The 12,155-nt window shown below is 33.4% G+C and overlaps 1 protein-coding gene across 1 annotated transcript; it reads right to left on the bottom strand.

Moving 5' to 3' along the window:
• Positions 1-6,702: 6,702 nt before the first annotated feature.
• Positions 6,703-10,665, bottom strand: LOC132629294 (IQ domain-containing protein IQM2-like). Its single transcript, XM_060344994.1, has 8 exons — positions 10,486-10,665; positions 9,142-9,580; positions 8,928-9,042; positions 8,768-8,833; positions 8,590-8,678; positions 8,411-8,501; positions 7,908-8,147; positions 6,703-7,806 (listed from the first exon to the last, which is right to left on the bottom strand). Exons 2-8 carry the CDS (start codon positions 9,531-9,533, stop codon positions 6,967-6,969), a joined length of 1,833 nt encoding a protein of 610 aa, XP_060200977.1. The 5' UTR covers positions 9,534-9,580; positions 10,486-10,665; the 3' UTR covers positions 6,703-6,966.
• Between the last annotated feature and the right edge of the window lie 1,490 nt (positions 10,666-12,155).

The raw sequence follows: 12,155 nt of genomic DNA, 5'->3' as shown, positions 1-12,155 counted from the left end.
CTCGGCACAATGACGCATTACCAAAACAGGTTAAAAGGAAGGGAAAAAAATGGCAGTAAAGTGGCAAGATACACAAAACCAATAAATCAAAAATGTATACACACGGTTATATTACCTGAAAGAGTTTTTTACGTTTCAAACTTGGTGTGAATTTTACAGAAATCTATGAACCAAGCGACTATCTTCTAGGCCTATTTGACTGATAAAGAGAAATTTTACATAACTTGAATCCGCATACCTTTCAGTCAATTCCCTAGCTGGTCCAATTACTTCTAATGTTAGTGGACTACATGTGGATGATACCATCCTATATCCTCCTTCCGATCACTAAATTGTTTAGACCCGAGGACAAGCAACAATAACTAGATAACCAATGTAGTCCCACAAGTGGGGTCTCGGGAGAGTAGAATGTACGCAGAGTCGTAGACCTTACCCCAACCTTTGTGGTGTAGGGAGGTTGTTTCCGATAGACCCTCGATATTTAGACTCGAGGACAAACTACAACAACAACATACCCAATGTAGTCCCACAAGTAGAGTCTGGGGAGGATGTACGTAGACCTTATCCCTACCTTTGTGGGGTAGAGAGGTTGTTTCGGATAGACCCTCGATATTTAGACTCGAGGACAAATTATAACAACAACATACCCAATGCAGTCCCGCAAGTAGGATCTGGAGAGGGCAGGATGTAGACCTTACCCCTACCTTTATGGGGGCAGAGAGGTTGTTTCCGATAGACCCTCAATATTTAGACTCGAGGAAAAACAATTAAGTTCATTGGCCAAGTTGAGGAATGCAAGTCCAAACATAGTCTTGGATTGATTTTAGGCAAAAATCAGCTGCAAGGTCTTATTCCAAAATCATTCCTAATAGTCTGTTTGGCTAAGCTTCTAAAAACAACTTATTTTGAAAAGTACTTTTTCCAAGAGTGTTTTTTCAAAAAAGCACTTTTGGCGAAAAACAGTTTGTGTTTGGCCAATTAATTTAAAAAGCACTTTTAAGCAGCAATATTGCTTGGCCAAGCTTTTAAAAAGTATTTTTAAGTGTATTTTTTTTAGCTTCTGAAAAACTGTTTTTGCTACTCCCCAGAAGTACTTATTTTCTCTTAAAAACTTAGCGAAACACTTCACTTTTTTAATATAAGCACTTTTGGGGAAAAATAAGTTTGGTCAAACAGGCTATAAATCATATAATTTCATCAAATGCAAAAGGGTCAAAACAGAAACCCCAGCAAACCAAAAAGTTCTAAACTTTGAAACTTTTTACCACAGAAATTAGCAAGAAAACAAAACATGAGCTAGTATTTCAGTACAAAGATTCAGCCTTTTCACTTGCACATTCAATAATTCAAGAAGACATACAGTTAGCTCATTTGTAAGTAGGTAATGAAGCAATGAAAGGGGGAAAAAAATTACCTTTAAGCTGCAAATTGATGAATTTTAATTAAATGGGGTTTCTCTAATATGCATTTTTTAAACTAAAAAAAAATCCCTTTTTGCTCCACTAATTTGGTTCAATTAGGGCTCCACTATTCACTCGGGTTAGGGGTAAACGGTTTATGATTTAATTTAAAAGCTGAATTGGTCCCCAACCTTTTCTTTATGTGAAGTTTGTCCTCTTTTAATAGCTAGAATACTAGAAGTAACTTTTAATTGATGAGGAACTATTTTAAAAGCGTATACTCCCTCCGTTCATTTTTATTTGTCCACTTTTGACTTTTCGCGCTATTTAAGAAATAATAAATGAAGTGTGTATTTTACCATAATGCTCATATTAATTGGTATATAATGGTATTGGTTTTGGAAAATGATTTGGAATGAGTAATTAATGTTAAGGGTAAAACAGGAAAAAAGAATTTGTCTTATCTTGATATGTGATAAATGACAAGTAAAAATGAAAATCTATTTTAGGAATAGTGGACAAGTAAAAGTGAACGGAGGGAGTATATGATTATATATTAAACAATCAATTGTAGTAATTTATATTACTCCCCTGGTCCCAAAATAAGTGTCATTTTAGCTTAAAATATTATCCTAAAATAACTGTCATTTTAGGAATTCAAGACCAAAACAGGAGCTACTTGCAGTTATGCTCCTAATAAATATGGTTAATTTGGTAAACTATACATTGTATTTATTAATTTATTAATAGACGTGAAATGAGCTAAAGTGACGTTTACTTTGGGACGAAGGTAATTTCTTTAAATTGTGATTTTATTTCAAAAAGAGTAACAAAAAAGATATATTTGAATTTACTATTGGCATTTAAGCAATGAACCTCATTAACTTACTAGCACATATCATCATTCTAAATGTTGCTGGGAAAGAGCTACTAACTTTAAATGTTACGTTTGGACAATATTGTATTGAAGTTGAAGTTTAAAAAAAAAAAAAAAAAAAAAAAAAAAAAAGGTACTTGAACGTTGGTGTTATAGCTTAAAATGAACAAACAAGCTCACAGTTCAGCAAAATTGACCTTTATTATCCTTTAATGTTTCGGGAAAAATATTAATTATTTGGCCATGAATCGAAAAATTGTATCAGAAAATATCAGATATGTAATATTCTTATTGTTGTCCAAAAACACTTTGACGGAATAAGGGATAAAATACACAAATAGTCACTTGTTAGTCAATATAATAGAAAAATAGTCATTGTCATAGAGTTTCAAATTCTACAATTGAAACTCAAGAAGATTGTCATAAATATTCATTAGTGGAATTTGAAACTCTATGACAATAGCTTTTTTTCAAAGACAGAACTGAAAAATAATAGTAAACACTATTTCTTCTGGAATAGAAGTACATATTGTTGTTCACTGAATGGAGCTTACTGTGACGAGACAACAGGATATATGATTGAGTTTAACCTCCCTTGGAGCCAACTTCGAAGAAAGCTTGCGCCATCAGGTCATGACCTAAAGAATATCTATAACATGTAAAAATGATCTAATTAATAGTATAGAAATTTCTTGCAGTCACGTTGTATATGCTTAAACTCAATAGTAGCACGCAAAGTACAAATTAAATATTTTAAGGTAAAGATTAATACAACAACAATAAACCCAATTTAATCCCACTTGTAGTGGGGGCTTAGAGAGGGTAGAGTGTAGGGAGACTGCTTTCGAAAAACTCTCAGCTCAAGGTAAGATGAAAAAGAGGCATTAATAACGGGTAGAAAAAACAACGAGATAATATAGTAAGGTGAAAAGGAGACAGTAGCAACAAGAAAAAAAATAACGAGATAATAAGGTAATTAAGACTAAAGAAACATGTAGTAATATACATCTTCCACACACAATACAAATTATGCAATAATTCATTCAACAAAGTGCATGGATCCAAGACTATTATTAGGATTATTGGAGTACAAGTGTACATCTAAATAGTATGTCCGTACAAGTTCAAATGCAAGTTTAAGTCGGGGTTATAATATTCTTTTAAAGTAGATGTGCCAGCTCTAATTAACTAGGCTAATCAAATATTATAATTAGGCGATCTTTTTGTTCAATGGAAATGTTCACATTATGATTTGGTATTATGGTTGTTGTGTCTGTTGAACTAATTAATGCCAGATGTAAGAATTTAAACTTCACTCTCTCCTCCAAACAAGGAAATCAATTATTAAAGAGAAAACAAAATTAGCAAATTAGATGAAAATTTAGCAAAATTAGTCAAGTAAGAGTAAAGGAAGCATGTTGTTTGTCAAACTCGAAATAGCGGAAATAGGTTCGTGTTTCATTTTCAAAGTTAATCGTCTTAATCCAAATATAAATTGCAAATGACTCTCCAATGGTTGGTGGTGCTCTACCAAAAATTATGCAACAATATAATAAAATGTGAACAATTACTGGCACTCTGATCGAGTGGATATCTACGAACAAAAGATTTAAACAATCGGATGCACTAAAGCTATTTCTTCTAGATATAATGAAGTTACTGTTAAGAGATCTGTTAGTGATTGATTTTTTTAGAAATTATTTTCTAGTGTTTGGTTAGTTAGTAAAACGAATTTAGAAAAAATAAATAGTAAACATTAATGATTATATTAGTAAACCGGAAAGTGTTTTCGTGAAATTTTTTGGTATTAAAGATTGGTATTACAAATTCTAGAGTGGCTCTTACAAGTTACATGAACTTTCCAATAAACTCATAAAAGATATTTGGATGTAAGACCAAATGCAATCTTCAATAGATCTTTTAAACAATAATTTAAGAAGAATTATCCATCATTGAAGCAACTTCCTAGATATGCAATCTTCAAATTTAAGATCACAAATCTTTCAAAGAACACTCAAACCAATTGTTGGACTCCAAGCAACCACATGAGCTGGAAGTAGATAGCAAAACTTTAAAAGTTCTTTATCTCAAATAAAACAGAACAAAATAAAGGGAATTTTTTTAAAATAAAGAACAGGATGCACTTTTTTTTGGTTGGTGTCAGGTTCTCGTGTTGGGATCCAATTAAATCTAGATACGTGCAGCCGAAAAGTTCTACCTGGGATAAAACACTCCTTTAACAAAGACAATGCATACGCAGGGCTCAAATTCTAAATTTCTAGTTAAGAATGAAGGAGTAGTTACCTTTCCATCACACCCCTTGTTGGTGACACCCTTAAAATGATATAACAACTATTTAAAACACTAATGTGTTGGATCAATAAGCAATCCCACAAAAAAATTACATGCTTGCAAGTATTAAATGTGTAGATCGCATGATAAGTGCAGCCTTTTGGAAATAGGATAGCATTTACTAGTAATATTCCCTAATTATTGACAAGTTCATGAACTTATCCAACAAACATTAAGGTCTATAATTGCAGATTTTGCAGAAAAAATATGGACTTAGTTTTTTTTTTTTTTTTTTTTTTTCTCTTTCCTTCTTCCAGTTTTTGTCTGTACTTTTAATAATCCCATGTTTTGAATCTCCTAGACAGTGACAATTGGCACTTTGGAAATAATGCAATTCCTCATCCAACATCTGCTCATCATATTGTCTTAGATATGTTAGATTAGGTTCCACTTCTTTTCATGTTTCAAACTTTTCACCACAATGTTTTTCTGAGCTTAAAAACTACATAGTCAAAAGGATGTTTTAATGGTGTCGGGAAGCTTGCGTGCACCTAAATTATTCATCGATTACTTGTTCTTTCACCATAACAGGTATCAAGTAACTTTGACCCACCAATGCCAAGGCAAATGTTAAGAAATATCTACCCCCTCCATCTTATTTCATGTATCTTACTTTGACTGGGCACAAGTTTAAGAAATATAGAAAAAATTTAATCTTGTGGTCCTAAACTAAAAATGTGTATAATGTATCAAAATGCAGGCCCTTTCAAGCTCGTGGTCTTAAACATGTTACGTAAGATGTTGAAATTAAATAGTTACTAATTATCGAAAATGACATTCTTTTTTAAACTGACTTAAAAAGGGAAAGGAAGATACATTTGAAACGGAGGGAGTAACAACTTTTGTCACTGCAAGAGTTTGAACCGTAATTTCCAAAAAAATTACCCACTTCATTGAACACTAGGTCACAGCATAATCCACAGCTCTGAGGACTAAAATTGATATAATTTTCAGTTTTGTGCATCTTGATCTAGGTCAACATCTGCTTACATGTTTCTTAATGTTGGGATTTTATTAATACTACTTATTTAGTTCCAAGAAGCTGGAAGCACATCATAATGATTGAGTATTAAAGAAATTAATAACTAGTTCTAACAAGTAATTATGCTAATGACCTGTGTGAGTCAGTCTTATCAAAACTGCCTCTATTATTTGCTTCAACAGATTGTCAGATATAAATAATGTCTATTATACTTGACTTTGTTAAAGAGGCATGTTTTATAACAGTTTAGCATGTCAACAGTGCCTATCTAACATAAACTAGGAAATTAAAAAAGTCCATGGACAATAAAAACCAACATAAAGATTTATGTATAAAAACAAATCCAAACAGCCCCTAAGGATTTGGTACAACTGCCAAGGTAGTACAACACAAGATGTGTGGTTAGAGCAGCCTATGTTGCTCGGACTCTTCAAAATGCCGACGGGTGGGTGTCTAATCCATCAAAAGTAGTACTATATTTTTAGAGGATCTGACACAGGTGCGGCAGTATATTTGGAGAGTCGGAGCAAAATAGAAAGCAGCACGTCAAAGTCTTGAATCTTACTTGGAAACCAGGTCCTATATATAGGTAGAGAAGGGTACAGGGTGCGGGCGCATTATCCACCTAGTTTCAACTTACTCATGGTTAAATAGTTCTCATGTGTTCTAAGGACTGAGAACAATTAGCACTGTGGAAAAGTTTTCCATGAATCAGTAAGTATCAATCTGTCAACTAACATATGCTCTTGACCTTAAAATACTCATTGGAGTCATGTAGACTTGCAAACACCATGGGAGTTAAAAGGAAAGGCTATGGGAATAATGGTAGTAAATGTACGAAGTGGGAGCCTATGTTGTCCGAACCCTTCAAAAATGCAACCGACTGTGTATCGGATCCTCCATAAGTAGTGGGTTTTTGGAGGATCCGACACCTATGCGACATCATTTTTTGAGAGTCAGACAAATATAGGTGGGAGCCCTTTGTTTCTTTTTCTTTTATCATCACAGCCAGAGGCCCTGAGTACAGCAATAATCAACTTATCAAGCACAAAAGTTGTGCTAAGAATACCATATATAAAGAATGAATGATTTCCTTTTTTTTTCTATTTCTCATTTCTTTGTTTTCCAGTTACAAATAAGTATTGGAACTCAAAATTTTACAACTTGCATATTGCAATCTACCTCTAGGATGAACAAAACTGTATACAGTTGAATCAAAAAACTATGAAAGAATTCTTATGAAAAGAATAAGTAAAGAATCCCTATGTCATTTTGTCTATTCACAGTGAAAGAACAGACTAATGAAAGAAAAAAAAAAGAAAAAAAGCTAATCCTAGTTTCATGAGTAACTAAAGTTAGGGTCCTTTATAAGGTGGAGAGGAATATCTGCTACTGAGGCAAGATAAAGTTTTGTTCCCCATAGGAGAAAGGGAACATGAATGCTGCATTACCCGGCTCAAGCTCGCTGGTGTTGATGCCCTCGAAGAGAAACTCATCTTGAGCCGGCATGCACTTCTAGGAGACAAGCTCACTTCTTCTAAAGCATGGGATTGCAACTGTGACGGGTAATCTCTCAAGCATCCGATCCGAGGTCCAGCTCCTGTGCTCCATTTGCAAGACAATTGCTTTCCCAATTGATACGATTTAAGATCCTTGTGCGAATTTATCCTTTGCATGATAGATTCGTCTGGAATTATCTCTTCTTTACTTTCATCCATTTGATCTTGTTCGGGAGCAAAAGATTCTCTTGCTGTTTCGAATCCGTCTGTTGGTGATTCTAATAAGAAGGAGTTGGAATTAGAATTAGCAGCTTCACTTTCATTCTTTAGTTTCTCTATGAGATCATCATTGCGAGGAATTTGAAGATTAGGCAATTTGCTACTGAAGCTATGAGATGGTTTTGAATCGGAAAGTTGTACATCTGCAGCATTCTCTTGCACTTTTAAGTCGCTTTTCTCCGAAGTTGACTCTTCTGAATCATTCTCTTCTGTCTCCAAACCGTCTTTTTGTAAGTCGTCCTCAGAAGAGTCTCCTCTGAGGAAAACAACACTCTTCTTGCCAACTGATTCTTCCTCGTCTTCATCAGAATCAAGCTTAACATCATTGAGGTCGACGTTGTTCTCCTTCATGAATGAAATGAAGTCCTGGAAGTTTTCTGGGGTAGGTCGGTAATGTCCACTATGAGGCCAGACAGCCTGTATAATTCAGTTAACAAGACAAAAGAGAGTTAGACCGAAATCACGAATAAGCTGTCGAATTGGAAGTGTGCCAGTTGCTCAAAGATTTATTGACATACCTTCAATACTCCTTGTTCTGCAACTATTCTCCCAGCAGCTAAAGTAGCTCCTCCAGCCAAGAAACTAGAGTGCTGAAACGTGCCTTTCATTTTCTTGCCAACGTATAAGGTTTTAGAGGTGCTGAGGACAAAAATCCACTTAGTGCCTTTTGGTTCATCGGTCGTCTCAAGGAGCTTCCCAGTTTCCTTGTGGAACAGCTTCCCGTCTTGCACTTCAACTTCATAAGCTTTTCTTTCCATCTGTTGTGAAAGAAGAAGAAACAGACGATAAGTAAATTTTCCATAGGACTTTTCTCATTTTAATTATGGACGCTAGCCAAAATATACAAAACATATACTGATATATACACAATATGTATAGTATATGTATATTATATTTATAATTAATATACAAAACCAATACATTGGCTGGCTCTTATTTTTTTACGGTCCGAAAATGTAATGATCCCTTTTCCAAACGCCATACTCATGGCAACAAACTGATAAATAGAGCTAAGACTTACCGGACCGAGGTACTTAATGCATTGCTGCTGAAGTTTCCACCGAGGGCATTTATCGGCAATGTTCACTTCTTTTCCTTCTCCAATATCCAACCTGATTCAGAGAAACACAGTTAGCAAATGAGAAACTTTTACTTTTGTATTATCGTTACAATTCAATCATTGGTTATCTAGACAGTTACCAGTAGAAGAAGGGCTCTTTGCTTTGAGAATGCAACCACTGGACATAATAGAAATGCAAGTTGTGTCCATAACGATGTCTTGGGTCAATCTGTTCCACAAGAAACCTTTTCCACATTAGCAAACTATAGAAATTTGGCATAAAACATAAATTCAATACCATAAAAAATATCTACTTACAGCTTCAAGCCAGTGCTGTAAAGCTAGTTTTTGAGCTTTGCCATTCTTAGATAAGCCTTTGCCAACCTGCATGAAGAAGAAGAAGAAGAAGAAAATCTGAGTAAATCCAAGAATTTTACAATAACTTTCAAAAGCATAAATTATATGATCCATAATTTACCTTGGCTGCTCTAGTTCTTGCCCTCGACCAGCGAGAAACCGCTGTCTCGTGTTTATCAAGATCGAAAAATGAAATAGAACTATGCTTGAGTTCTGCAAAATCTAATAGCTTCCACCTGAAAGTTTTTCAAAAATACATGTCAGGAAAAATCAAATCAGTATAATTCTCAGACAGGATATGTTCTTTTTTTTTTTTTTGGAATAGAAAACCATACCAGCTTTGTTCTATAAGTACTGCACAGTCTGCTAATTTTCTTCTAGTCCTAAAGCTCTTGTACACTTTCTGCAATTTTAACGCTGCCTCATGTTTCGGGCTGCTAGTAAACACTAGAGGAGATTTTGGAGACTCGATAACTTCAGATGAATTTCTCCTGAACTCCATTGCATTTCCCATTGTCCTAAAGCTGACAGTTTTTTCTATCGACATCTTCCCAGAGCCATCCAATTGCAATATTATTGATTCTTTGTCTTGGCTGTTGAAGCTAACTGATCGTATTGGCGTCTTTCGCTCATCGTTTCCAAAATCGATAGATTTCACAATGACAGAATCAAGGCCAGTTTCTGAATCAGTACTAATGGCTAGTGGGCATGAAAAGGATAACCCCATACGATTTCGAAATCAAATCTTGAATAGTTAATTGAGACCTTAAAATCCTGCCAATAGTAATAACATATACTTAAGAATTTGAATCATTCAAAATATTATAATCAAGTGCCAAATGTAGGCACATCAACAAGTATAAACTTTTGTATACCACATTATGAGCTGTATTAATAAACTAATACTAACATTCAATCTCCAAGAGAAGAGAATCAGTAAGTATCATTTGGCAGAACCAACTTTTTACAAATTTTGACCGATAAGATATTCTTCAAGGAAAATTTTTAATCACTTCATATTTTTCATTTTTATATTTGAACAAGTCAAGCAAGATTTTACAGATTCTCAACAAACAAAAGAACATTTCTAAGGGAGATTCAATAGTCTCAAAAATGGACACTACTAAAAAGGTGAAGCAAAAGCATAAACTTTGCAATCCATTGATCAAAAAAAACTCAAAAACTGAATCTATTCAAATAGCCACTTCATCAATGACATTTTCAATATCACAAACACCTCAGAAAACAAAAATGCATACATTTTCTTATTTACTCAGCTGAATCTCTCCAAATTCCAAGAAACACATTCAGAACAGAAAAGAATCCAAATTTGACAGATCATAGGAAACCAAAAAAAAATGCCATTTTCACAAGTTTCTTGAAAACACAAGTTGCAAAAACACATTAAAAAAACAACATAGATTCAAACTTTACCTCTATGCAAGAATCTTTAAACCAAGAATTGATAATGGGATAATCAATGTCCCAAACACCTCTGAAAACAAATATGCATAAAAATTTCTTATTTACTCAGCTCTCAACATCCTAAGAAACACATTGAAAAACATGAAAGAATCCACATTTGACAGATCATAGGAAAAAAGAATCAACCCAAAAAAAGACCATTTTTACAAGATTTCTTGAAAACACAAGAAAAACAATAAAGATTCAAACTTTACCTCAATGCAAGAATCTTTGGAATCAAGAATTGAAAATGAGATAAAATATGAACAAAATGGAATATAAACAATGGGTATTTGTTTGTTTTTTGGCTATGATATTCACAAAAAGAACTGTTTTTTTTTTTTCTCCTTTGTGTTGCTATAAACAGAATGAAATGTGAATATACTGATTGGTTCTTTTTGTTTCTCCTTTTAACACTGATGGCTAGGAGCTGATTTATATATATAGGAGGAGAAGAGGAGACATAGGAGGGTGTGGGGTAGTTAGAAAGGGGAGGTTGGGGTAGGCACGTGGATGGACTTTTTAGTGAGGCTGTAATAAAAATTGTATTTTAAAAAAGACTACCCTTTTACTCTTTCAAATGAAAACATCTTTTTCTTTTATTTTAGATCACAATTAAAACTCTTTTATAACTACGTCGTTTGTCCGAATATTTTTTACTATAACATAATACGACATGAAAAATAGCTCGAAAAAAACTTAAATATTATAGTGAAATATGTTATAAAAGATGATTATTATCGAGAAGTCTCATAATATATATATATATATATATATATATATATATTGACAATACAAGGAATTTTAAATTTTTTATGCAATTTAACCAGATATGAAAAAAAGGGTAGGCTGATGCATGAAACGCTCAGCGTTCACACAGATTCACAATGTAATTTAGACAGTCTACCTTGAGGAGCATTAGTGGCATGGTTCACGATATAATGTAGGCAGTTTATTATGATGGGGACATTAGTGGATGATATCACAACTCCAACATATATGTCACACAAAGACACTTTTTACCATTGTTACAAGACTCCTCTTCAATTTCAACCAGGTATAGCAAATTAGTAAGTATTACTATTTATTTTTCAACTTCAACACTTCTTTTAGTAAATCATAATCATTTTATGCTTTATTTAGTGAAAATGGGGAGATAGAAAAGAAAAGATCGAAATCAAATTCTCAAAATTGTTAGGTCTATAATTTCTTCCTCCGTTTTTTCTGTTTTATTGCTTATTCAATGTGAACAAAATCTAGTTCAAACTTTATAAGTATGCTAGATCATAATCTCTTTTACCTCGTTAAGCACGAATGGCTTTCATATAGTTTTTTGAAAATTTCCGCCCAACTTATCGGAATAAAACTAAGAAGAATTAAAAGAGAAATTCTTTTTATCAAAACTTGTATAAGTTCACATTTTATCATAAAATTGGAATTCCACTTGACTCAATATAACTTTTCCTTTCTCCTTAATTTTCAATTTTGATATCCTTTATTTTCACATTTAGTTGCATCTATTAAAAATTAATGCATGTGCTGGCAAGGCATTTAATCTATATATAATGTAATACGTAAATTCAATAATGTTTTCCTAGACCAGAATATGTATTAAATGAATATACTAGATATTTATAAATATTTAACTGTGAATTCGATCGTTATTATGTATTAATTTGAGATTGCTAGAGGAATTCATAAATTTCAAATTATTGATGCGTATTGGTTAAAAACATTGAGGGTTGATGAAAGATGACAAATAGACCGCCAAAGATTATGATGGGAAGGACAAAATCCCTCCACACCTTCGACAAGAGGTCTTGAATTTGAGCCACGATATAGAAAAAATCTTAGTAAGGAGCGCTTCCCTCTTTAATTGACTTTA

Source organism: Lycium barbarum, chromosome 2, assembly GCF_019175385.1.
Source record: "Lycium barbarum isolate Lr01 chromosome 2, ASM1917538v2, whole genome shotgun sequence".
In the NCBI taxonomy this organism is placed as follows: domain Eukaryota; kingdom Viridiplantae; phylum Streptophyta; class Magnoliopsida; order Solanales; family Solanaceae; genus Lycium; species Lycium barbarum.
The sequence above is the reverse complement of the archived record's forward strand: the minus strand, read 5'-3'. Positions and strand labels throughout refer to the sequence as shown.